The sequence below is a fragment of the Telopea speciosissima genome, chromosome 6 (genome assembly GCF_018873765.1).
Source record: "Telopea speciosissima isolate NSW1024214 ecotype Mountain lineage chromosome 6, Tspe_v1, whole genome shotgun sequence".
Lineage (NCBI taxonomy): Eukaryota > Viridiplantae > Streptophyta > Magnoliopsida > Proteales > Proteaceae > Telopea > Telopea speciosissima.
This window is the reverse complement of record NC_057921.1, coordinates 17983349-18008369: the sequence shown is the minus strand read 5'-3', so window position 1 is coordinate 18008369 and position 25021 is coordinate 17983349. Positions and strand designations below refer to the sequence as shown.

Genomic DNA, 25021 nt, shown 5'->3' with positions numbered 1-25021 from the left:
ATCGTCAGAGAAGAGCACAAAATTATGTGCGACAAAACTCTGTTGGTTGTCAACATAGAATTGTTGCATCATCTAGAGAAGTCGGGATTGTTCATTTTGATTTTTAGATTCTTTATACCGATCTTTCCAATGGTCCATAATTTTCTTATGATAAACGAAGTTATCATCCTGAGGAGGGTCAGAAGAAGGAATATCCTCAGTAAGGGTGCCAGGGATGTCAAATCAAAGGTGTACCCAGTTTTCTCGCTAGCATGAGAATGCCGTTACGATCTCTAAGTTTGACCGCAACAAGATGAAACTACAAGCAGAACTCGCAGTGCGCGAATTGCCATTATTGTTCGTTGTTCCACTTTTCCAGAAGAATTAAATTCCTTGCAACCGACCAAGGCCCTTCCGGTAGGACATTCATCATGTCCATCTCATGGTGGAACTGGAATAAGTATTTGCGCTCCTAGAGAGGCAAAGTATCTACTTTAAACCTGGGGTTCCAAGCAGTTAACAGACCATCAACTACAGCCTGTTTCCTGAAGGGTTTGCCGTCGATAGTAAGACCCACCGAGAGGTCTCCCATGGTTTTGACAGTTCTTTTTCCATTTCTTCATCGAGGAGGATATCATCGTCCGACTCAACAAGATTCAGATGGGGAGGACAGTTGTTCAGAGGGTGAGTAAACGGAAGGAGATGTAGGTGTTGATGGGGTTTGCTGGTGAGGGGGAAGAAGCAAAGGGTCTAGAGCCAGAGGACGGGTATTGAAGTTCATGGCACCAGGAAGGGAGCCTGGTAGGTCAGGGAAAGGGTTGGCGTGTGTGGGGGCCAAGGGACCAGTGAAAAGACACTGATAGGAGAAGAGGGGGAGAAGGAAAAAGAACTGGGTCGGTCAGCAAGGTTATGTCAATAAGAAATAAAAAAGAACTCGAGAGAAACGTAAGTACGGAGAAGTATGGGGGAGAGCATGGCTTGTACCAGGGTACTAGACAGGAGACTAAGACTTCAAACGTGGAGGATGTCATCATATCTTTGAGCTCCAAAATTCTTACGCCATCGAGCTTGAAGATAGGTGCCGGACCTGGATAACATTCACGCATATAGCGGAGAGGAGCACGCACAACAGCTGAGAAAAAGGCCCTTCCACTCTCTTCAGATCTTCGAGTTGATTTGAAATTTTGAACGCTTTTGTTCACCGGTCACATAAACAAGTCTCCATTTTGGGCAACATCTCTGTTCTCCAAGGAAGTATTACAATGCCAACCACGTACATAATAATTATAAATGCCAACAAAAAAAGAAATATCATTACAGATGTGGAAAGATATCCTGGTTTTCTTTCCTTTTCCCCTTTTTTGTTTTATTCTTTTTTTTTGGGACAAATTTTGGGAGTTGAGGTGCGGGGTTGGGGGAAAGGATGGACTACAAAAGGATGAACAAATTTTGGACAGCTTCCACTGTAACCCCTGATATAACAGTACTACCCTCTCAAACAAAGCCAGTCTACAGCAGGACATAAACCGGTACAGATACAAATAGAACACCACTAAGAGCCCTTCTACCTTCTCTGCTTGTTAATTCGTTTACCTTACGAGCTGCGATAAAGGGGGAAAGCAAAAAGAGAGCAATAATTTCCTGTAGGCACAACCTTATATCTGTACTTGAACATAGGGTTGTATTCTCTCTTGTAGCTGCTTGATATCCAATAATGAATTGTAAAAGAGTGAATTTAGATTACCCATGACTAGGGAGGGACGATATACACATGATTATCCACCTTTGGTTTCTGATGTAAGAAGCCCCATCTGTTCTGTTAGCTGGTTCATATGCTCAGCCTTGTCCCATCCATTCCCCTCTGCTGATTCTTTCTCCTTGTTAGCACCTTCAGGTGTGCTCAAGTCAATCTCATCCGTCTCACCAGAAACCGGGCTCGCGGCGAGAAACTGCTCCCAGAAGACATCATTTATACCTGGAAGCTTAGAAAACCCATCAAGCAAAATCTTATCTATATCTGGGTCAGGTGAGAACTTATCACGTTCCATTGGTATTGTCCCATCTACCCCAACAGACATTGGATCCATGAACCCACCATTGCCAGTCTCATTCCCAATAAAACTTGCACCAGTAATATCAACATCGGTTTCTGGCACCATTCCCGGAATGTGGGTAAACTCGGGCATAACCATTTCTGTTTGGCATGAGACAATGGGCCCGTCTTGCACCCCAGCCAAAACACTCATATCTGAGAATGGAGCTGTTGTAGTAACCATGTCTTTCACTACAGGAGTTGATTGGATCTCAGATATGGCAGGTGAGGGGCGGATTTCTGGAAACCCCAAGGTAGTAACTGGCAAATACGACTGTCGAGAAGTGGGTGGGACTTCTGAGAGAGTCAACCCCGAGATCCTATTTGAAGAGCTCCCACTGTCTAATGCACTGGATGGTGAGGGTACATCATCAATAAAGAAACTATCGGGATTGCTGCTTGGAGATTCCCGCCTAGGAGAAGCATCAAGCTTAAGAATCTGCCTGAACATTGCTTTTGCTGCCTCATTCATCAGAGGCTGGAATTTCACAATCTGTCCATCAGGAGCCGCAGCATGCTCAACCACCGAGTTATCTTCCTGTTTGGGGAGTCTACGCTTTTTGTTCACTCCAGCTATACGCCGGTTGCTTTCATTCTGCTGCTGCACCAACTGTGCTAAGAAACCAGGGCTCTGCATGGCCTTTGCCAGGAATGACATCATTTGCTGCTGCCGTTGCTCCATTCCCTGAAGGCGTTGCCCCATGGTCTGCAACTGGTTATCAGTTGCCTGTTGCTGTTGCCTCAGCCTCACCAGCTCCTGCATAAGCACATTTTTGTCCCTTTTGAGTCTTTCGACCTCTTCCTCAAGCCCAAACTTCCCCACCTCAACACATGCTCCAACGGAAGAATTCTGCCCCTGAGGCTGTTGATGTTGGATATGTACATGGGAGGGTTTTCGCCTATTAATACTCTTCAACAAATGTTTTTGCCCTCTTAGAAACCCCTCATTTGCAAATTCCCATCGGTCTGGATCAACCTTCCTGAAGCCCTGCTCAAAGAAAATGAAACAAAATACAATATCAGCATTACCTAGAACTAAAGATATAACTCTGAATCAAGCCGTCAACCACAAGCATCCATTAGCAAAGATTAAGAATGAAGAAATATTGATCAGCAACTACATTCTATTACTAGGGATAGCTACAGAACATTAAAAAGCTTGGGGATACTTTCTAGCATCCCATTGACTACTGAATAATGTTCAGGAACTACATTCAAGTTCCTTTAATGCTCTGTTTCCAGGCAAAAGCCATGTCAAAGGAAAATTTGTAAGAAAAATCATATAAAATGTTGGGATTTCAGTTGAAAATTTTCCTTCTACAGGGCTTCTACCTGAACAAACAGCCCCCAAGGAACAAAGATATGCTCATAGTCCAAAGTCACTACAATCACGTTAGCAGCATGAAATATCTAGGTTCCTTTTATCATTACTTCTCATCTTCCTCGGATATTAAGAAACATAATCCAGTCTCCGAGGAATGCAAAGAGGTGCTCTACAGTCTGCACAAGCCTTGTTTTGTCACATAGCAGCTGAACCGAACAATAAAATGTAGGGGCATAATATTAAAAGGAACCTCATAAAGATTGACACGGGAAAGTACACTTTACAGAAATGATGTCCCAACAAACCTCAACTCAATGGCAAGTTTCAACCAAGACACATAATTTTGGAAATAATTTAACCACTGAAAATACAAGTAAAAAAGGCTCAATGCACAGTGGGCCATATGGTCTAGATGCACCACAAAATTGACACAATGTACATGTAGAAATTAGTGAATGGCTTAATTGATCAATGAGATCAGTCAAGCTCTCTATTTATAATAATAATAATAAAAGAGATTACAAAGGGAAACACTGTTCATGACACTGTTCACGTGAACAGTATCCCAGCCCAAATATAACTCTAATTCTAACTAGTTAAATAGAGCTAGAATAGAACTAGGAAAGGGAAAATAACTAAAATAGAAATAACACCCCATGGGTCGATCTTATATCATGGATCGACCCATGTCACAAGTAATACCCAAATACCCATATTCCAACACTCCCCCTCAAGTTGGTGCGTAGATATCAATCATGCTCAACTTGCACATTAGAGGTTGAAAAACTTTTCCACTTAAGCCTTTGGTGAACACATCAGCCAACTGTTCCCCAGATTGCACATAAGGAACACAAACCGTCCCATTATCCAGATTCTCCTTGATAAACTGATGATCAATTTCAATATGTTTCGTCCTATCATGCTGCACTGGATTATGGGCAATGCTTATTGCTGATTTACTGTCGCAGTAGAGTCGCATAGGCAAAGTAATAGGAATACTCAAATCTTGTAACAAAGTCTTGAGCCACAATAGTTCCCAAATACCAAGAGCCATAGCTCTAAATTCAGCCTTTGCACTAGAACGGGCCACTACTGTTTGCTTCTTGCTGCGCCATGTAACACAATTTTCACCCACAAATGTACAATAACCTGTGGTGGATTTTCGATCATGGGAACCAGCCCAATCTGAGTCAGTGTAGGCCTCATTCTGTAGATGATCATGACGAGAGAATAATACTCCTTTACCAGGAGCCGACTTCAAGTATCTCAAAATCCTGAATACTGCTTCCAGATGATTAGACCGGGGATCATGCATAAATTGACTGATAAGACTCACAGCATAGGCAATATCAGGCCTAGTGTGAGATAAATAAATTAGTCGCCCAACTAGCCTTTGATATCTCCCTTTGTCCACTGGTTCACACCATCAGTGTCTCGGAAACGAGCATTTGCCTCAATGGGAGTATCCAAAGGAGAACAGCCTAACATGCCAGTTTCAGAAAGAAGATCTAGAGTGTACTTGCGTTGAGATAAGAACAGCCATTGAGAAGAATGGGCCACTTCAATCCCTAGAAAATAGCGAAGTATGCCTAGATCCTTAATCTCAAATTCCTTGGCCAAATAATTCTTCAACTTGGAAATTTCAACAGGGTTATTTCCAGTCACAATTATATCATCGACAGATACTAGGAGGAGAGTAATAATGCTGCCCGATGTCTTGATAAATAAAGTGTGATCTGCATTGCTTTGTTTATAACCAAATGTCAACATCGCTGTCTGAAAAAAACCAAACCATGCACGTGGTGATTGTTTCAGACCATACAACGCACGCTTAAGTTTACAAACCTTGCCATGAGTTGCAGCAGATGAGAACCCAAGAGGGACATCCATATATACCTCTTCCTCTAATTCACCATGGAGGAAGGCATTTTTAACATCAAGCTGCTGTAGACTCCAGCCTAAGTTCACAGCACAAGAGAGAATTACCCTGATAATGTTCATTTTGGCAACAGGTGCAAAAGTCTCCAAATAATCTATCCCATATGTCTGAGTAAATCCGCGAGCAACCAGCCTTGTTTTAAAACGATCAACAGTTCCATCAGCTTTTTGTTTAATTACAAAGACCCCCTTGCAGCCAACAATCTTCTTTTGTGGTGGAAGTGTGACAAGATCCCATGTACCACTCTTCTTTAGAGCTAGCATTTCTTCGATCATGGCCTCCTTCCACCTAGTATCTGCAAATGCCTCTTGCCAAGTCTGTGGTATGGAAACAGAGGATAAAGAGGAAACAAAAGCATGAAATGATGGGGATAAAGATTCATACGAAACAATCTGTGATATTGAATGTTGCGTACAAGACCTTTTTCCCTTTCTAAGAGCAATGGGTAGATCAAGTGATGGATCAGAAGTAATAGGAGAAGTAGCAGCATCTAAAGGATTAGAAATATTACTAGAAGAGGTGTCATTCGATCCTGGGTCAGAGGACAACTCTTGGTCTGGTAATGCTGCAGTGGTGGGCTGTTGTTGCCCTTTTTTCTTTCGATAATACTGCTGTGTGAAATCTTTCACTGGCTGTACCTGCTGCTCCCCTTGAACATCATTACTTAAAGGTACATGATAGTCATCAATAGGTTCATGTAGAGGAGGAATGGGAATCGGTACTTCCTACTCTGTACTTCCTCTAGAGTAGGAATGGACTCCCCCTGAAGAGGTGCCGAAGATGGAAAGAAAACCACAGCCTCATGAAAAACGACATCCATGGAAACAAAAACACGACGAGATGTAGGATGATAACATTTATACCCCTTTTGGGTGGGAGAATAACCAATGAAAATACAGCGGAGACCGGGGGGATCAAGTTTGCCATGGGCATAGTGGTTTCGAACAAAACAAACACACCCAAAAATTTTGGGAGGAATAATATAAGAAGAAGACCCCTTCAAAAGATCAAGAGGAGATTTATAGTCACGTACCCGAGAGGGCATCCTATTGATAAGATAAGCAGCTGTTAAAACAGCCTCCCCCCAGAAATGAGAAGGAACATGCATTTCAAACATAATAGAGTGAGCTACATCAAGAAGATGTCTATTTTTGCGTTCAGCCACTCCATTTTGGGGTGGAGTGTCAACGCAACTGGTTTGATGAATAATACCCTGAGTAGCAAGAAATAATTGAAAGGCTCCATCTAAATATTCACGACCATTGTCACTCCTGAGAGTTTGAATGGTAGCTTGAAACTGAGTTTGAACCATACTATAAAAGACTTTAAAACAGGAAAAAACTTCACTCTTGTGTCACATTAAGTAAACCCAAGTGGTGCGTGTGTGGCAATCAATAAAGGTGACAAACCACTTAAAGCCAGAAATAGAAGAGGTACGTGAGGGACCCCGGACATCGAATGAATCATAGAAAAAGGCTTAGAACATCTTTTATTTGAATTAGAATAAACGAACGAGTTTGTTTTGCGAAAACACAAGCCTCACATAATAAAGAGTGAGGGTTACAATGCTGAAATAAAACAGGAAAAATCTTAGCTAAGGTTCCTAAAGGTAGATGGCCCAGTCGACGATGCCATCGGTGCAATTCAGATAAATGATGTTCAGCGGAAGTAGCAGTAAGAGCCTGGCCAGACATAGTAACAGCATGAGAGATAAGATCATCGTCAAGCAAGTAGAGACCACCACGCATTTTACCAGTTCCAATCGTTCTCCCTGTCCCCAAGTCCTGAAAGACACAATGTGAAGGATAAAAAATAACTTGGCAATTGAGATCAGATGTCAAACTACTGATAGAAAGCAAATTAGAAGTTAACTTAGGAACATGTAAAACAGAGGACAAAGATAAAGAAGGAGAACAATGGATGGCTCCCTTCCCTGAGACAGAGGAAAGAGAACCATCGGCTATTTTAATTTTATCTTTGCCTAAACAAGGAGAATAACGAAAAAATAAATTGGATTGACCAGTCATGTGGTCAGTGGCTCCGGAATCGATTATTCAAGGATGAGATAATGCCGAAGCACAATGACCAGCAAAAGAAATACCTGGTTTGGAGAAAACAAGGTTCGATTCAAAAGAGGGAACCACAGTCGAGGTAGAGGCAGGTGCAGATGAAGAGGTGAAGGTAGTCATCATACGACGAAAGGCAGCAAGTTCCTCTGCAGAAAGTGTGGTAGTAGGGGTTGTTTTAACTATGCAGATCTTCAATCTTCGAGAAAAATAAATCTGCAGTTCTAAAAAAAATCTGCAATGCTTCAGTCTTTAAACATGGATCTCACTGTGCATGGAAATCATAAAATAGGATAAAGTAAGGAGGTAAACTCTAGGGCAAGTACTAGATCATATTTCGATCACCTCAAAGTACTGCCCCCATGAAATAATGGAAACGAGAAAAGGAAAGAGAGAAGGAGGGTCTCGGTTGATTTAGGGTTTTAGGGTAGTGGGTTAGTTGATCTAGGAGAGATCAATTGTGGAGGGAGACGATGGAGGAGAGCAGAATTAATTTCTCAGATATCGAGTTTAGGCTCTGATACCATGTAGAAATTAGTGAATGGCTTAATTGATCAATGAGATCAGTCAAGCTCTCTATTTATAATAATAATAATAAAAGAGATTACAAAGGGAGACACTGTTCACGACACTGTTCACGTGAATAGTGTCACAGCCCAAATATAACTCTAATTCTAACTAGTTAAATAGAGCTAGAATAGAACTAGGAAAGGGAAAATAACTAAAATAGAAATAACACCCCATGGGTCGATCTTATATCATGGATCGACCCATGTCACACGTAATACCCAAATACCTATATTCCAACAGTACAGTGGGTCTAGGGAGGGTCATAGACTCATAACATACATAGTCTTAACTCTTAACCCCCACTTTGCAGAGAGGCTGTTTCATGACAAACAATAACTTGGATGAGAACACTAAATATAAGATCCTAATGTAAGCATGTCTGACCATTTCACAGAAAGATGCCTGTTTGCCTATTGAGGATAGATTTCATTGGCATGGAACGTCCAATAAGTGAATCTTTCTCCTACAATGACTTCATTTTCCCAGCTCACTATACCAGAGGAAGATCTCATGTCATGGAGCAAGGTGACAAAAAAAAAATAAGGTATTTCTCTCATTCTCTTTTTTTTTTTTTTTTTTTTGGGTGGGGAGGGGAGTGAGGATGGATCCACAAACCAACCACATCAAAAATTAAAAAAGATCCTCAGGTGGAAGGGGCAAATTGTTGCTGAGATTAATTCAGGAAGAGGATAGAAGAGAAAGGAAAAGAGCTTTTAGGGTGGAAATATATGCTTGCGACATTTAAGGGAGGCCAATGGGAATATGAGAGAGAATAATGTGGAGATAAGAGCAAGATTATAAAAAAAAAAACAGAGCATCACAGTGCACAAAGATCCCACTACTGCGGGGTCTGGGAGGGGCAAATGTACGCAGCCTTAACCCCCTGCTTCGCAGGAGAGGCTGTTTCCAAGTTTCGAACCTGCAACCAACAGGTTGCAATAGCACAATTCAACTGTTGCGGCAGGTCTCATTCACTAGATAAGAACAAGATATATATATACAAAATAACAAGCCCTCATATATGATTCTTTATCCTATAAAAAGCAAAATCAAGAAAGAAAATCTACCAGTATCCACAAAACACAGGTTCACAGATATATTGTGTAACCAATAAATACTGATCCACAAATTTTCAAGTCAAGACGCATACGCTAGACATGATTTTCTCTATCTATTGACTTTGCTTAACTAAGAAGAAGATAGCAGGAAGAGATAGCAGGCAGAGATGATAAAGAGTAGGGTTAGAGACTAGAATTCACCAGCAGTATCATAATATAAATTTCCAGCAGCAACGAACCAACAAATACCACAATCATAAGAAACACATGCAAGAAAGGAACCAACCATGGCGCCAACCAAAGGACCAGAATTGAGACATGAATCCTAAATTTGGAATTTCAGTAACCATAGAATGTGACCTTGATACTTACAGCCCTACATAAAATTGTCTTTAATTCAAAATCCTACAGTGACTGAAATTCCAAACCAAACCCAATAACACTAAAATAACCATATTAAAATTAAAATCCATTTTCTAGAAATAGTCCTGTGGCTCTTTATTAAAGAGAAAAAAGAATTAGAAACTACTAGCAAAAAAATAAAACCTACCCTAGCAGCACGGTGTAAATAACCCCACTAGACACCCCAACAGCCTACCTGATCCTCAAGGAATTCCAGTCATCCAGTGAGAACCCACAGATGAAAAAGAAATTGCTGGCCTGAACTCCATGGCCATGCAATCAGTGTGTTGATGCTTCTGCATCAAGACTAAAAGAAAACTAGGTATAACAAGAAGGAACAAACAAAGCAGCTAATCCATTTTTTATTGATGTTCAGCCTGTAGGAAGAAGAAATGCTCATGAAAGAACTCCCCTCTGCAAAGCCGAAATTTACTAGATCCTATTCCCTTTGGCAATAAAACAAGGACAAATATGAAAATAAAATGAAGAAAAAATTAAAGAATAATATTTGAAATAGCCTTTAAACCGATCAATACATATTGATTCTCGATGTAAATGATATTGATGCAGATCATTGGTACTTCAGGAGGAAAACCAGCACCAAATGATGGATTACAGTTGAGCTTTTGAACCATTTTCTGGTTCAAAATTGAACCATGTTTCAGTCTGGTTTACTCCAATCATGGGGTTTAGTTTAAGTTGTTTTATTTTATTAAGTTATTGTTATTTAATTGTTTGTTAGGGATAAAAAAGAGTCTTGCCAGAATAGAACTCATATTCCTTCTTTGGAAAGAGTTTTAATCACGTGGAAATCAGAATTCTGTTGTGGAGATTCAATAGGACCTGTTGTGGTGATTCAACAGGATGATTGGTGGTGATTCCAACCTACACCTTGGGTAGTGATTCCCAGGTGATGCAGTGAAGCTGTCTTGCACCAGCATAAATCCATTTGGAAGCCCAAACCGAGACAAACAGGGTCCAAATCTGGTTTTGGTCCAGTAGGACATTTAGGCAATAATTATGGTTGATATTGTAATCTATTTTATTCTATTTTTTTTGGTAGGAGTTAGATACATAGGAGACTCCAGTTTTCAAGTTTCCTTGTTCAAGTCTACTTAAAGTTTCCTTGTTGGAGTGCAATCTTTTCTATTAATATGCAAGCAACCCACGTATTGGACAGATTCAAGAATGAAATACCGAGTAGTGTCAGTGTGCCTGTGTCTCCTGAAAGCAGCCTGTTGGCTGACTGTTCTCCTGCCCTCCTGTCTCTCTCATCTCTCTTCTCCTTTTTATCCACTTCTTCATCATTGATCCTACCCTTCTTCCCCCGCTGTATTTCTTTTGGTTTTTCCTCCTCCAAATTCCTACAGTCTAAGGTATGATCAATTCCTCCTTCCTCTCAAATTCTTTTCCTCTTTCTTATCAATACTCTGGTTTTTTTTTTTTTTTTAAATTCCTGCTACCTGCTGTATTCTGGGATTAAGCATAACCTGCTAGAACTCTTTGGATCCTAATCAGTTGGGTCTAAGATTTGGGGCAACATCAGTCCTCCATGGAATGAGTCATGCCCTCAAATCTAACCCCCAAAATCCTTTTATGTTGCATGAAATTCAGATTTAAAACCACCTCTCTCAGCCTGTTTTACTGCCAGACTAGGTTTCACCAACTTTTATTGGACCCTTAGTGATGTAGAGGAGATCTCAAACGAGTTCCTGGATCGTCTAGACCGGCAGAAGGCCACGCAGTCGGGCCAAAAATACTGATTTGCCAGCCTCACTGCCTATACCATAATTTTGACTCGGGTGGAGTTATGAGAGTCATAACCTCAATTCGGAATGGCAGCCATTGCTCTACAAGCATCGGCGACCCAGAAACCTAACGTTTTCGGGTCCAGCAGTGGATTAGCCCAAATCATCTGTTTTAGGGGTTTTCAGGGCTCATGGAGTTTGGTACGCAATTTAGAGTTTTTCCTAGTTTCCTGTTTTTACGTTTTTGCCCTTCCTTTTTTTAAGCTGACCTATCTATATAAGGTCGCTTAAGGACTTTTGTAAGGTTAACATCCATTTTCAATCCAATAGATTCGGATTTGCTCTTCTTCCTCATTGGAACTAGGGTTTCATTTACTTTGTGGATTCAAGGGTTCGTCAGTGCTAGGACGATATTTAGCCCACCACACTTCCGACTACGTCAAGTGGTATCAGAGCTTTTCAGCGACATGGCATGTTGAACGACGGAGAAGAAGCACCTCACCGAAACAGAACCAGGCGTGGAGTTGAAGCCCGGTGGGCGGCGTTGGAGGCTCAATGGCAGGCCATGGAGCGTGAGTTTCAACAGATCCATGATGCTATTGCAAACCTGAGACTCAACGGGAATCATAGAGGGAATAATTGTGTTGAGGATCTTCACCTAGGTCAAACTGTTGTTCATCAGGGTCCGATTAATCCTCGTAGACATCCCACCTTGGGTGATGATGATTCAAAAGATGAGGAGAGTGGATTCGCAGCACATAGGGAAGCACAGAGAGAATTGGGAAATCAATGAGTATCGTCTGGGGGTGGATGTACCTAATTTCTCTGGAAACTTGGCCTTTAAAGCTTTCCTAAACTTTGTCTATGAGGTAGAGAAGTTCATCGACATGATGGTTGTACCAGAAGAGAGACAAATCAAGATAGTGGCATACAAGGTGCACGAGGAGCTGCTTCTTGGTGGAATCAACTACAAAACTATCGCCAACGACAGGGTAAGTTTTTGCCTTCAGACTACCAACAATACCTATTCCAGCAGTATCAAAATTGCAATCAAGGTGCTCGATCGTGGCCGCATAGATAGAAGAATCTCCGGTTGTCTTCTCGTTATGGTTTGTCTAAAACAAAGGAGCAACAAGCATGGAACAAAAACTTGACCGAAACTTGTCGAAACCACCGAGTTAACTCGGTTTCCCAGGTTCCCGAGACGAGTTGAAGGGGGATTTTATAAAATCCCTGGATTCGATCGGGTTTTGACTCGTTTCGACTTGTTTCGACCATATTTTGGTGGTTTTGATACATATGCCCATCGAAACTAGGGGAAACTTGGCTCGAAAGGACAGACAGGTATTTATGCCAGAAACTGCCAGAAACCAGGACAAACACTTAGTTATGTCTAATATCATTTAAGTAAATACTTGTGTTAAGATATTGGGGCCCGATTGTGTAAGCCACGATAGAGGGAGTCCCTCTATCATGGGCATCTTGTTTCTATTTCTGTTACTTCTATTTTAGGAAGATGGTTTACTTTATTCTTCTACTTTTCTAGGAGAGATTTTCCGTCTTATTCTTTCCTATTCTGTTTAGGAAAGTTTCTGATTGTAATACTTAGCTTCTTTTATTATAAATAAGATATCAGTGAGGGGAGACTGCATCGGCTCTGAGTTCTATCTCAGCAGGCTCTCTTCTTCCCTTCTCTTCTTCTTCATTTCCTTGTTTCTCCTTGCCACTGATTTTATACTCTGATGTTGTAACATGGTATCAAAGCCTACAAATCAGTAGCTCCACTCTCTTTCGATTCTGGTCTCTTGGTGGTCCTCACATAATCTTTTTTTTTCTCCTGGCGGCAGCAGCCTATGCTGCATATCTTCTGCCCTAGTTATTAATGACATGAAGAAAACTAGGGCTGCATACTACTACTAGTCTTATAATCGATCCATGAAGGGATTTTGAAAGAAAAAAAAAGCGATCGATTGTCTGCTACTATGGTGCCTGCGGCTTCTCTAATTTTTGGGTTTTCTTCAACAAGTCATCAACATATCTCTGTTGTCCATCGCATGATGTGGATGAAATTTTCAGACATTGGTGGCTACTACTAGTACTCCACTCGATCAAGAGTTGGAGGTTTTCTACTGGCTGCATTTGCTTCTACAATTTTTGTTCTCTACACCTTGCGGCTGCTCTGTTTCTGAGGTTTATTTTGTATCTTCCATCTACCTTTTTAAGGTTGTTCCAGTCTGCTGCTCAGAATAAGCCCTTGGGGATCTTCCTTCCTCCATCTACAGCAGTTATACTTCAATTTTTAAGGTATTCTGCCCTGCAATTCTGCCCTGAATTTTTTATGTTCTAATGCTGCTACTCTGCTCGACTTCTGGTATTTATCTGCTGCTGCTACTTTCTCTTGGTTTCTATCTTGTGTTGCTTTGTCTGTGGCTGCTACTGCTTTCTGTAACGGCTGATCCAAAGCCTACTGTGGATAATGTCCATATCCAAATTACAAGTATTAAACTGAATGGTGTTTCTAATTATATGTTGTGGTCACAAGCTGTACTTGTTTATATCCATGCCAAGGGAAAAATGAATTATCTTACGGAAGATCCTCCTACTGTTGATCCAAAAGATTCCACTTCCGTTACAACACATCATGATTGGATGCGTGAAAACTCCATACTCAAAATCTGGTTATGGAATACCATTGAACCCTCCATTGCCGCCAAATGTTATGTTCCACAAGACTGCCAAGGGTGTATGGAATGACTTAAAGGAGAGTTTCTCCCAAGAGAAAAATATCTCTTGTACTTATGAGTTATATGAAAGATTGTTCAGCTTTTCTCAAGGGGATAAATCCCTAAATGACTATTTCAGCAGCTACAAGGGCATCATTGAGGAACTTCAAAATCATCAGCCTCTTACCACTGACTTGGAGCAGCTGAAACTACAAAGGGGAGAATTTCATGTTGCTAAATTTCTTGCCGGTCTTCATCCTGATTATCAGTCGGTCAAGAGTCATCTCCTTGCTGGAGAGAAAGTCCCATCGTTGAATGAAACCTTCTCTCGCCTTCAACGCATGTCTACATCTACTAAGGCTGATTCCTCTCCTTCTCCAAAGGAAAGTTCAGTTTTTTTTTCTGGTTGAGGTCTTGGTCTTGGTCGTGGTCGTGGCATTGATGGACGTGGTGGACAACACATTGATAAGTCCAACCAGTTTTGCACTCATTGTGGCAGGCAGAAGCATACTATTGATACTTGTTGGGCCAAGCATGGCAAGCTTGAGTGGGCCAATGAGTTGGCCAATACTGTTATGATTGACCATACTCCTGACAAGATACCTTCTGGCGAACCAGTGTCTGCACCTAGAGCTACTTCCATTGTGTCTATTCCACGTGATGATTATACTCAGATCTTGAAACGATTGCAGCAACTTGAAGCCACTACAGCCAATCCCACTGCTACTCTTGCTCACACAGGTAATTCAGCCTTCCTTACTACTACCACTCCATGGATCATTGATTCCGGTGCTTCTTCCCACATGACGGGTAAGGCTGATTTATTTACTTCTCTTTCTAAAGTTAGTCAGTCCTCTCCTGTTGTTCTTGCTGACGGTTCCACTATTACGGTGACAGGTCATGGTACTATCTCTCCTACTTTGTCCATGACTTTGTCATCTGTTTTACATGTTCCTCGCCTACCTTTGTCCTTATTGTCTGTTAGCCAAATTACTAAATTTCTAAACTGCTCTATCAATTTTTTTCCATCGCATTGTGTTTTTCAGGACCTTCAGACAAGGAGGACAATTGGTGGCGGGGTTGAGCAAGCTGGTTTGTACTATTTGGACAGCACAGGCCCATCTACTGCTGCTACTACATCTATTGGTGGTTCTTCTCCTCTTCAATGGCACTATCGTCTTGGTCACAGATCCTTGTCCAAGCTGCAACTTCTTGTTCCCAGCTGCAAATCCATTACCCGTCTTGAATGCGAAGCCTGTGAATTAGGCAAACATCATAGATCTTCTTTTCCTCCTCATGGGGGGCCTAGTAGTGTGGTCTTATTTCATTTAGTTCACTCAGATATTTGGGGTCCATGTCGTGTTAGTAATAGGTTTGGTTTCCATTATTTTGTCACCTTTGTCGATGACTTTTCTCGTTCTACTTGGGTCTACTTGTTAAAGGACCGGACTGAATTTCTTAATGTATTCAAGACCTTTTATCAAGAAATAAGAATGCAATTTGGTGTTTCTATTAAAATTTTCAGATCTGATAATGCCCTTGAGTATGTTCAAAAAGATGTTTCCCAATTTTGTGTGGATAATGGTATGCTTCACCAAACCAGTTGCTCACATACCCCCCAGCAAAATGGAGTGGCTGAACGTAAGAACCGGCATTTGTTAGAAGTTGTCAGGTCTCTTATGCTTCACATGCATGTTCCCAAAAATTTTTGGTGTGATGCTATCCTAGCTGCTTATTTTTTAACTAACTGAATGCCTTCTTCTGTGATAAATAACCAGGTTCCATTTAGTGTTCTTCATCCTAGTGGTTCCCCTTTTCCTCTTCCACCTAAGGTTTTTGGTTGTGTTTGTTTTGTCCAAATTCTGCATTCTCATGTTGATAAACTCTCTCCTAGGGCAGTTAAGTGCATCTTCCTCGGTTATTCTCGCACCCAAAAAGGATACAAGTGCTATGATCCGTTATCTCATAAACAATATGTGAGTGCTGATGTCACTTTCTTTAAAAATACATCATATTATTCTGCTGCCCCTTCTCCTTCTCCTTCTCCTTCCCCTATAGGTCCAGATATCCCTCTTCTGGTTATTCCTCTTGATGTGCCTACACCACTGCAGGTATATCAGCGGCAGAAGAGCCTTGTGCCTCCTACTAGTGCTGGCCCTACTCCACCTGCCATTCAATCTGATCCAAATCTGGAGGTCTCCCCTGACCTTCCCATTACTCATCGGAAAGGTAAGCGTACACTTACAAGTCCTTAGCTGCTTATCCTATTGAGAACTATGTATCTATTTCCCATCTCCCTTCTCATCTTCATAACTTTGCTTTTTCCTTATCTACTAATCCTGTTCCCCGTTCTCTCTCTGAGGCCTTGTTTCACTCTGGCTGGAAGTTGGCTATGGATACCGAAATGGAGGCCTTATTGTCTCGTGGAACATGGACTTTAGTGGATTTACCTCCAGGGAAAGATATTGTCAAGTGCCGTTGGATGTACACTGTCAAATTCAACCTTGATGGTTCGGTTGAACGTCTTAAAGCTCGTCTTGTGGCAAAAGGGTACACTCAGACCTATGGTGTTGATTATTTTGAGACATTTTCTTCAGTCGCTCGTCTGAATTCCGTGCGTGTTCTGATATCTGTGGTTGTCAATTTGAGTTGGCACTTCACCAGATGGATATCAAGAATGCCTTCCTCTATGGTGATCTCCAGGAGGAAGTTTACATGGAGCAACCTCCAGGGTCTGTTGCTCAGGGGGAGAATTCTACCAGAGTGTGCAAATTACATAAAGCTATATACGGGTTGAAGCAGTCACCCAGGGCTTGGTTTGACAAGTTTAGCACCGTTGTTACTCGATGCGGGTTCTCTCAGTGTTATGCTGATCACTCCGTATTCGTTCGACACAAAGATTCCAAGGTTGTTGTGCTAGTAGTCTATGTTGATGTCATAATTATTACTGGGAATGATGAGTCAGGAATTGCAGCAGTTCAGTCCTATATACATCAGCATTTTCAAATGAAGGATTTAGGTCCTCTCCGGTATTTCCTTGGAATTGAAGTGTGGCGTAGTAAAAAGGGAATCAGCCTATCCCAGAGTAAATATGTGCTGGATTTGTTGTCTGAGATAGGCATGCTTGCCTCTAAACCGGCCGATACTCCCATGGATCCTCATCAAAAGCTAGAAGTTGATGGTGGTGAAGACTTTGAAGATATACACCAGTACAGGAGATTGGTGGGTAAACTTATTTATTTGACCGTTACTCAACCGGACATTTCCTTTGCAATGGGAGTCATTAGTCAGTTTATGCAATCTCCCAAGAAGCCTCATTGGGAGGTTGCTTGTCGTATTTTGCAATATCTGAAAGGAGCTCCAGGAAAGGGACTGGTTTATACATCACATCAGAGAGTAGATCTGATGGGGTTCTTTGATGTTGACTGGGCTGGTTCTGTTGGTGATAGGAGGTCCACTACTGGGTATTGTACCTTTGTTGGCGGGAATCTAGTCACTTGGCGTAGCAAGAAACAATCTATTGTGGCTAGATCCAGTGATGAGGCTGAGTATCGGGCTATGGCTCATATTGCAGCTGAACTAATGTGGTTGAAGTCCTTGTTACAAGAGTTGGGTTTTTTTGTTCTAACTCCCATGAAGATGTTTTGTGATAACCAAGCTGCCATCTGCATTGCAAGCAATCCTGTGTTTCATGAAAGGACCAAACACATTGAAGTTGACTGTCACTTTGTGAGGGATGCTGTTATGAAAAAACTCATCTCCACACCCTTTGTCTCCTCAGCAGATCAGCTTGGTGACCTGTTTACTAAGCCCTTGTTTGGTCTGGCGTTCCGGAAGAAATATGGCGAGCTGGGCATGGGTGATCTGTATTCTCCAGCTTGAGGGGAAGTGTTAAGATATTGGGGCCCGATTGTGTAAGCCACGATAGAGGGAGTCCCTCTATCGTGGGCATCTTGTTTCTATTTCTGTTACTTCTATTTAGGAAGATGGTTTACTTTATTCTTTTACTCTTCTAGGAGAGATTTTCCTTCTTATTCTTTCCTATTCTGTTTAGGAAAGTTTCTGATTGTAATACTTAGCTTCTTTTATTATAAATAAGATATCAGTGAGGGGAGACTGCATCGGCTCGGAGTTCTATCTCAGCAGTCTCTCTTCTTCCCTTCTCTTCTTCTTCATCTCCTTGTTTCTCCTTGCCACTGATTTTATACTCTGATGTTGTAACAACTTGTATTTCATTTACTTAAGATATTATTCATAAATAAGCAAATACTCCCCTATTTGAATCCAATAAAAATAGTTAAAATATAAAATTCCAAAAGGAAAAAAAGTCAAACCCCCAATTCAAGAACAAAAACTGGATTTTCGACGGTAGGTTCAATTTTCAACTTTCTAATGCTGGGATTTTTCTCAAATCTAAAAATTCCATAAATCTTAATATGATAAAACATTGCTAAAAACCAAAACTGCGGTAAAATATTCATTTGTTTTGACGTCCAAAAAAATATTTTCATTCAGAGCGATTTTGACAGCATTCGCACACACCAAATTAAGTTTGACCGGTACATAACTCCTTCAATATAAATCAAATTTAAGCAATCTTGGGCTTATTGGAAAGCTATCAAAACAAAGCTTTCTAACAAATCCAAGATTGCTTAAATTTCATTTATATTGAAGGAGTTATGTTCCAATCAAACTCTATTTGATACCACAAGTAATATTTTTAGTGTTCTCTATGTGAAACTAATGCATGGATTGACTTTAAAATGTCAAAAATATGGAGCAAAACAAGAATCAGGGCAAAAAAACAACTTCTGGGCCTCGAAACCAAGGTTCAAGTTAGCCTGGAGAAAGTCCCAAGTTTCGACCAAGATATGATCGAAACCGAGACAAACTCATTTTCTGGCTGGTCGAAACCTAGTCGAAACCCGAGTTTTAGAACATTGGCAACAAGCAGCACGATATATCAATGGGTAGAAGTACTTGATCCAATATCACATGGATATACAAAATGTGCTCTCAATGGATGAGGCTCATAATATGGCCCTGAAGGCAGAACGACTATCAACAAGGCAACCTACGCATTGCTCCTAGATGGATATCTCACGTCCATCACCCAATAGGGAGAGGTCACCGCCTACTGTTCCCGCCAGATCTTTTGCTCCTAACCCTAGTAAAAGTTCTATTAATGGTTGTTTAACAACACGCAAGTGGTTGGGAGCAACGCGAGGAGTAGAGGGGCTCTTAATAAGTGTTATAAATGCGGAGAGGTCATAGATCCAAAGTGTGTCCCAAACGGCGACCAATTAGCCTAACCGACCACAAAGAGGGTATAGACGAGACAAAGATGGAACTAGAGGATGTTGAGTTCCTTGAAGAAGAGGACGAGCTGATCTCGTGCGTCATTTAGAAGTTACTGTCAACCCCCAAACAGGCCGAGTTGTCCCAACGCCATCAGATATTCCACTTTCAATGTTCGGTGAAGCAGGTGTGCAATCTGATCATCGACAACGGGAATTGTGAGAAATACAGTCTCAAGGTGTCAAGCACATGCAATTTTTAACAGAACCACAACCTCTCCCTTATCGGATCAGCTAGATCAAGAAGTGACCATTCATTGAGGTAATAGAAATATGTCGAGTTCCGTTTCTATAGTGAGGATATTATGTCGTGATGTTGTGGATATGGATGTGTGCCATCTTTTGCTTGATAGACTGTGGAAACATGATATTAACACCCATTGGGGAAGGCAAAATATTTACACTTTCTAGTGGAATAAGAAGATTGCCATTGTACCGAGAGAAGAGCGAGGTCAGCCAACACAACACTTCATAGCGGTAGGGAATTCGTTCCTCTCTATCTCTGCTTGTCGTGGTGAGTTCATTGCGGATATAAAGAGGGCCGGTATGGCATTCGCTTTGGTGGTAAAAGAGGAAACAGCCCAGCTAATTGATATTCCAGTTGAGGTGCAGCTCTTACTGGAGGAGTTCAAAGAAATCAACCCAGACGACGTGCCCAAGGAGCTACCTCCTATGAGGGATATCCAACACCACATTGACCTGATTCCTAGGGCTAGTTTGCCAAACTTGCCGTATTACCAAATGATCTAGAAGGAGAGTAAAGTCATGAAGAGAAAATCAAAGAGTTGCTACAAAAGGAACACGTTCACGAGAGCATGAGTCCATGCATTGTTCCTACCCTCCTCCTTACACCAAAGAAGGATGGCACTTAAAGGATGTGCATGGACTGTCGGGCTATCAATAAAATAATAATAAAGTACTGGTTATCAATTCCACCATAGTTTTCAAGGCGGCAAGGAGACCTAAGGCAGTAAAGGGGTGCCTAAGTGCTTAGGCATTGCCTAGGCGACCAAGGCACCCAAGTGTTACTTTATTTCCCATCTTTTCAACATTATTTAGTATGTTACAATATATATACCTTATATCATCAAAAATCAACATTAAGCCACATCAAGTCATCAGAAAATCAACATTAAGCCGCATCAAGTCATCAAAAATCAATATTATTCAACAGCAAGTCATCAAAAATCAACATAGAACTAGAAGACAGTAAAACTAAAAAAGCAAGCTATTGGAAGTTTGAAACAATCAAAACATACAATTGGTTTATACTATTCTTGGAATGGCCATTGTCATGGTATGCCTAGTCTCATATTTAGTTTATATTGTTCTTAGAAAATATGATCTTATTTATAAGTAATTAAGCAACTCTAGATTTAGAGAAATGTTCTTGTTCTCTAAGAAATTTGACTAGTCAAATGACTTTATTTTTACATGAGACTTTTTGTACTAGGTAAAGCACAAAACTGACTGTCCAACAAATCCAAGATTGCTTAAATCTGATTTATATTGAAGGAGATATGTTTTGGTCAAACCTTATTTGGTGTGCGAGAATGCTGTCAAAATCCATCTGAAGGAAAATATTTTTTTAGATATAAAAAAAATGAATAATTTACCACTCTTTTGTTTTTTAGCAACGTTTTACTACATTAAGATTTATGGAATATTTAGATTTGAGAAAAACCCCAACATTACAAAGTTGAAAATTTTACTCGCCGCCGAAAATCCCGCTTTTGTTCTTGAACTAGAGGGTTGAGATTTTATCCTTTTGGAATTTGATTTTGTTAACTATATTTATTGGATTCAAATAGGGGATGATGCAGTTACATCACCAAAAGAGGTTTATTTTGATGGAAATAAGTCTAGGGTTAGGTTATACACATGTTGGGCCTTTGATCCAATAGGTTTTCTATGTAATATGCCACTTTAATGGGCCTAAATATGGGTAATTAGGTTGCATACGGGATTCCTTCCGTAGTTTTATTTTTATGTAATTAGTGGTCATGTGATCACTCAAGTGATCATGTGACTTGGTCAAGTGGTCATGTGACTATTTAGCTTGGGCTAGATTAGGACTCTATAAGTCCAGCCATGTTCTGAGTGTATTTCTTTTGTTATTTAACTTTCCTAATCAATTTAGTTATCTAATAGGTTAAGGAATACGTTAGGCCTTTCCTTTTTAGTGTAGGAGTCTTTTTTTTTTTGTCTTTTATGTAAGGTTGTAAGGGGGAAAGTATTGAACACAGATTTTGATATTAATGAAAAACTTTTGCTGCTCTTCTTCTCCATTGAAGATTTTTGTCTTGTGTCTGATCAAAGCTGGTGGAATCGGTGTTTGATCTGATTGACACCTTGTCGTGAGAAGCCCGGGTTGTTCGTTGGTGGGATTGGTGTTTGATCCAATTGAAACCTTGCGGTGTTAAGCCCGGGTGGTTCCTTTGAAGATCTCCTTCAAGTTCTAGTTCAATATTCAATTTTTATTCAAGTTTTCATCTTCAAACAAGCGGCTGTAAAGATTTCTCTGCAACAACAGTGAGTTAGAAGTATTCCCCATCCCTACTATTCTTCTTCTAATCCTCTCACATCCCAACCCTAACAATCCCCCTTTTTAATTCTCACTTTTACTACACCAACTATCGAACCAGACCTGTCTATTCATCACGAAACCACAAATTCAGACCACATACTCCTCCACCATCAAGCTCCACTCGATCATAAGCCCTTCCACCATCTTCCATTAAAACCCTAAAATCCCACCTCCTCAAATCAAAACCATAATGTCTGCCCAGCCCCAACCAACCGTTAGAACAATATACAAATCTGACCGTTTATCCCTCATACCCTCCTAAGAAAACCATTCAAATTGGGTTAACTTCTGTCCAGCCCATAGTTGTCACGGCGTCACGGCGATCCAAGTCGGTGGAAGGGTGTCACGTCGATATATCGACATGTCGCCCGCCATGGCGTTGCCATGGCGAGCATGTCGACCATGTTTAATTTTTTATTTTCTGTATTTTTAATGTCATTTAGTATGCTATAATATATGTCCTATAACATCAAAAATCAACATGAAAGTGTACTACACTACTACTAATATACTATGCCACTATGGTTTAATTCATGAAAGTGTAACTAATATCCATTAGTGTATATGAAAGTATGAAAAATTGAAAATATAGATTAACCTATCAAATAATTGAAAGCAATAGTAAAAATCAAATGATAGGCTAACCTGTTTACTGAAGCTTGATAGCAATAGTCTTTCTTTAGTGTATGTGATTTGGAGCAAAGCATCTAAGCTATTAAATGGTTTAAAAAAAAAAATTTTAATCTAACTTTTATATGTACAAATATCGACCGATATGCCAACATATCGTGGTATGGCGTCCATGGCGACGCCATGGCGTCGCCATGGAAGCCATATCGAACGATATATTGACATCCACCATGGCGTAGCTCGATATGCCCCCTCTCCCAACGCCAGGACGCCATGGCGGCGCCATGGCGACGCCATGACAACTATGGTCCAGCCAAACCCTAGAAATCCTAAAACCCAAAATCCTAATCCTAACCCTAACCCTAACCCTAACTTGCAGCCCATTCAAATTTACACACTTCCATCCATCAAAACATCTCAGGACCTTCACTGATAGACTCCCTACCTCAACTTGACATAACCTATACATCAAACCCTAACCCTAATTTCACCAAAAACCTATTTTTGGCCTAGCCGATTCACCTGTTCATAACAGATCCTGGTTGATTGGCTCCTAGTTGGTCTCCTACCAATCTAGGACTACATTAAATGGTATCAGAGCCATGGATGAACATAGTAGACCATTGTTCCCAATAACAGCCAATCCTTTGTCAACAATACTTGAGATGTTTCAAAAGTTTTCTGCTGAACAGAGAACTATAGTTGGATAAATGAAAGCTATGAATGAAAATTACAACAAATTGAGCAACGACAGGTTACTCCCTCCAATTAGGGACAACAATCTACCCACGGAAGAGGACAAATATCAAGGACAATCCCAAGTTCATCACCCTAATAGAAGGACCAGAGAATACAAAGACTACAGGGGAACAACCTATACCTCCAGAGGTGTTCGAGTTGAGGAACTATGATGGCAGACCAGATCTACAGGTACTTTATAATTGGTTAGCTGCTTCTGATGATTATTTTGATTGGTTTGATATGCTTAGCACGTACTAAGCTAATGGGATCAGCACATAACTGGTGGAGAACTCATGTGAATTATATTGACTACCGCGGTAGACCGCTCATTACATGGGCAGAGATGAAGGAAGACCTAAGTAAGAAATATTTACCAAGGACATTCAGAGCTCGACAACAAGGTCAAATAAGTTCCCTTCGACATCACCACCAACAAAAGACCTCCATATCTGAAGACAACTTGAAGCCTCCATCAATAAGATTCAGTTTGCAAGTTGAAGAGTGTTTGAAACTGGTATCACCAATGTTAAGTCAACGGCTGAATACAAATTTAATTTGCCAATGGAAATTGAAAGTGCACAAGTTGAAGACAAAGCTGTAGTGATCACAGTGAATTGTGATGAAAATAAAAAGACAATGCCTGAAGCTTCAAAGACGGAAAGTCAACAAGTAGAAGCTTCTATTGAAGAGGTCAATGTCGAAGAGATCAAAGTAAACCAAGCCGAAGAGATGGTTCTGAATACTCCACAAGAACTCATCGACATTCAAGATGTTGTTCTTGAAGAGGTAGAGTTTATAGCTTCAAAGACGGAAAGTCAACATATAGAAGATTCTACTGAAGAGGTTAATGTCGAAGAAACCCAAGTAGACAAAACTGAAACAGCAGAAGATGAAGAGGTGGTTGAGAGCACTCCACAAGAAATCATCGACATCCAAGATGCTGTTCTTGAAGACTTTATGAGTACGACATTCATGGTTGATATTGATGGTTGATCCAACTCAGACCCTTCTAAATGTGGGAGCCTTATGCGTTGGGTGCGGCCTTTATTCATGGTTGATATTGATTCAAAGGTAGATCACATAGAGTTTGTTCTGCCACCATGGTTCTTTGAAGAGAAAGCTCCAAGCCTTGAAGACTACATTCCTGAAGTCCACAAGCAACCAGAATTCTGTTTTGGAATGGTCAAGTCTGCAACCCACGTTTTGTTTTTTCAAGATAGGGAGAGTTGATGCAGATACATGACCAAAAGAGGCTTATTTTTATGGGAATGAGTCTAGAGTTAGGTTATATGCATGTTGGGCTTTTGATCCCATGGGTTTTCTATGCAATATACCACTTTTATGGGCCTAAAATATGGGTAATTAGGTTGCATACGGGATTTCTTCCTTAGTTTTATTTTTATGTAATTAGTGGTCATGTGATCACTTAAGTGATTGTGTGACTTGGTTAAGTGGTTTTGTGACTATTTAACTTGGGCTGGATTAGGACTCTATAAGTCCAGTCATGTTTTGAGTCTATTTCTTTTGTTACTTTACTTTCTTAGTCAGTTTAGGTTACCTAATAGGTTAAAGATTGGGGTAGGCCTTTCCTTTTTAGTGCAGGAGTCTATTTTTGAGTGTTTGATCCGATTGACACCTTGCGGTGGGAAGCCCAGGTGGTTCGTTGGTGGGATTGGTGTTTGATCCAATCGACACCTTGTTGTGTGAAGCCCGAGTCATTCCTTTAAAGATCTCCTTCAAGTTCTAGTTCAAGATTCAATTTTTATTCAAGTTTTCATCTTCAAACAAGTTGTTGCCAAGAATTC

General features: G+C 40.7%; 1 protein-coding gene across 1 annotated transcript in view; it reads right to left on the bottom strand.

Moving 5' to 3' along the window:
• Positions 1–1605: 1605 nt before the first annotated feature.
• Positions 1606–25021, bottom strand: part of LOC122665044 (heat stress transcription factor A-1-like) — a 48188-nt gene continuing 24772 nt past the window's right edge. Inside the window, exon 2 of the mRNA XM_043861100.1 lies at positions 1606–3059. Within this exon, the coding sequence (XP_043717035.1) occupies positions 1755–3059 (1305 nt within the window). The 3' untranslated portion in view covers positions 1606–1754. The remainder of the gene's footprint in view (positions 3060–25021) is intronic.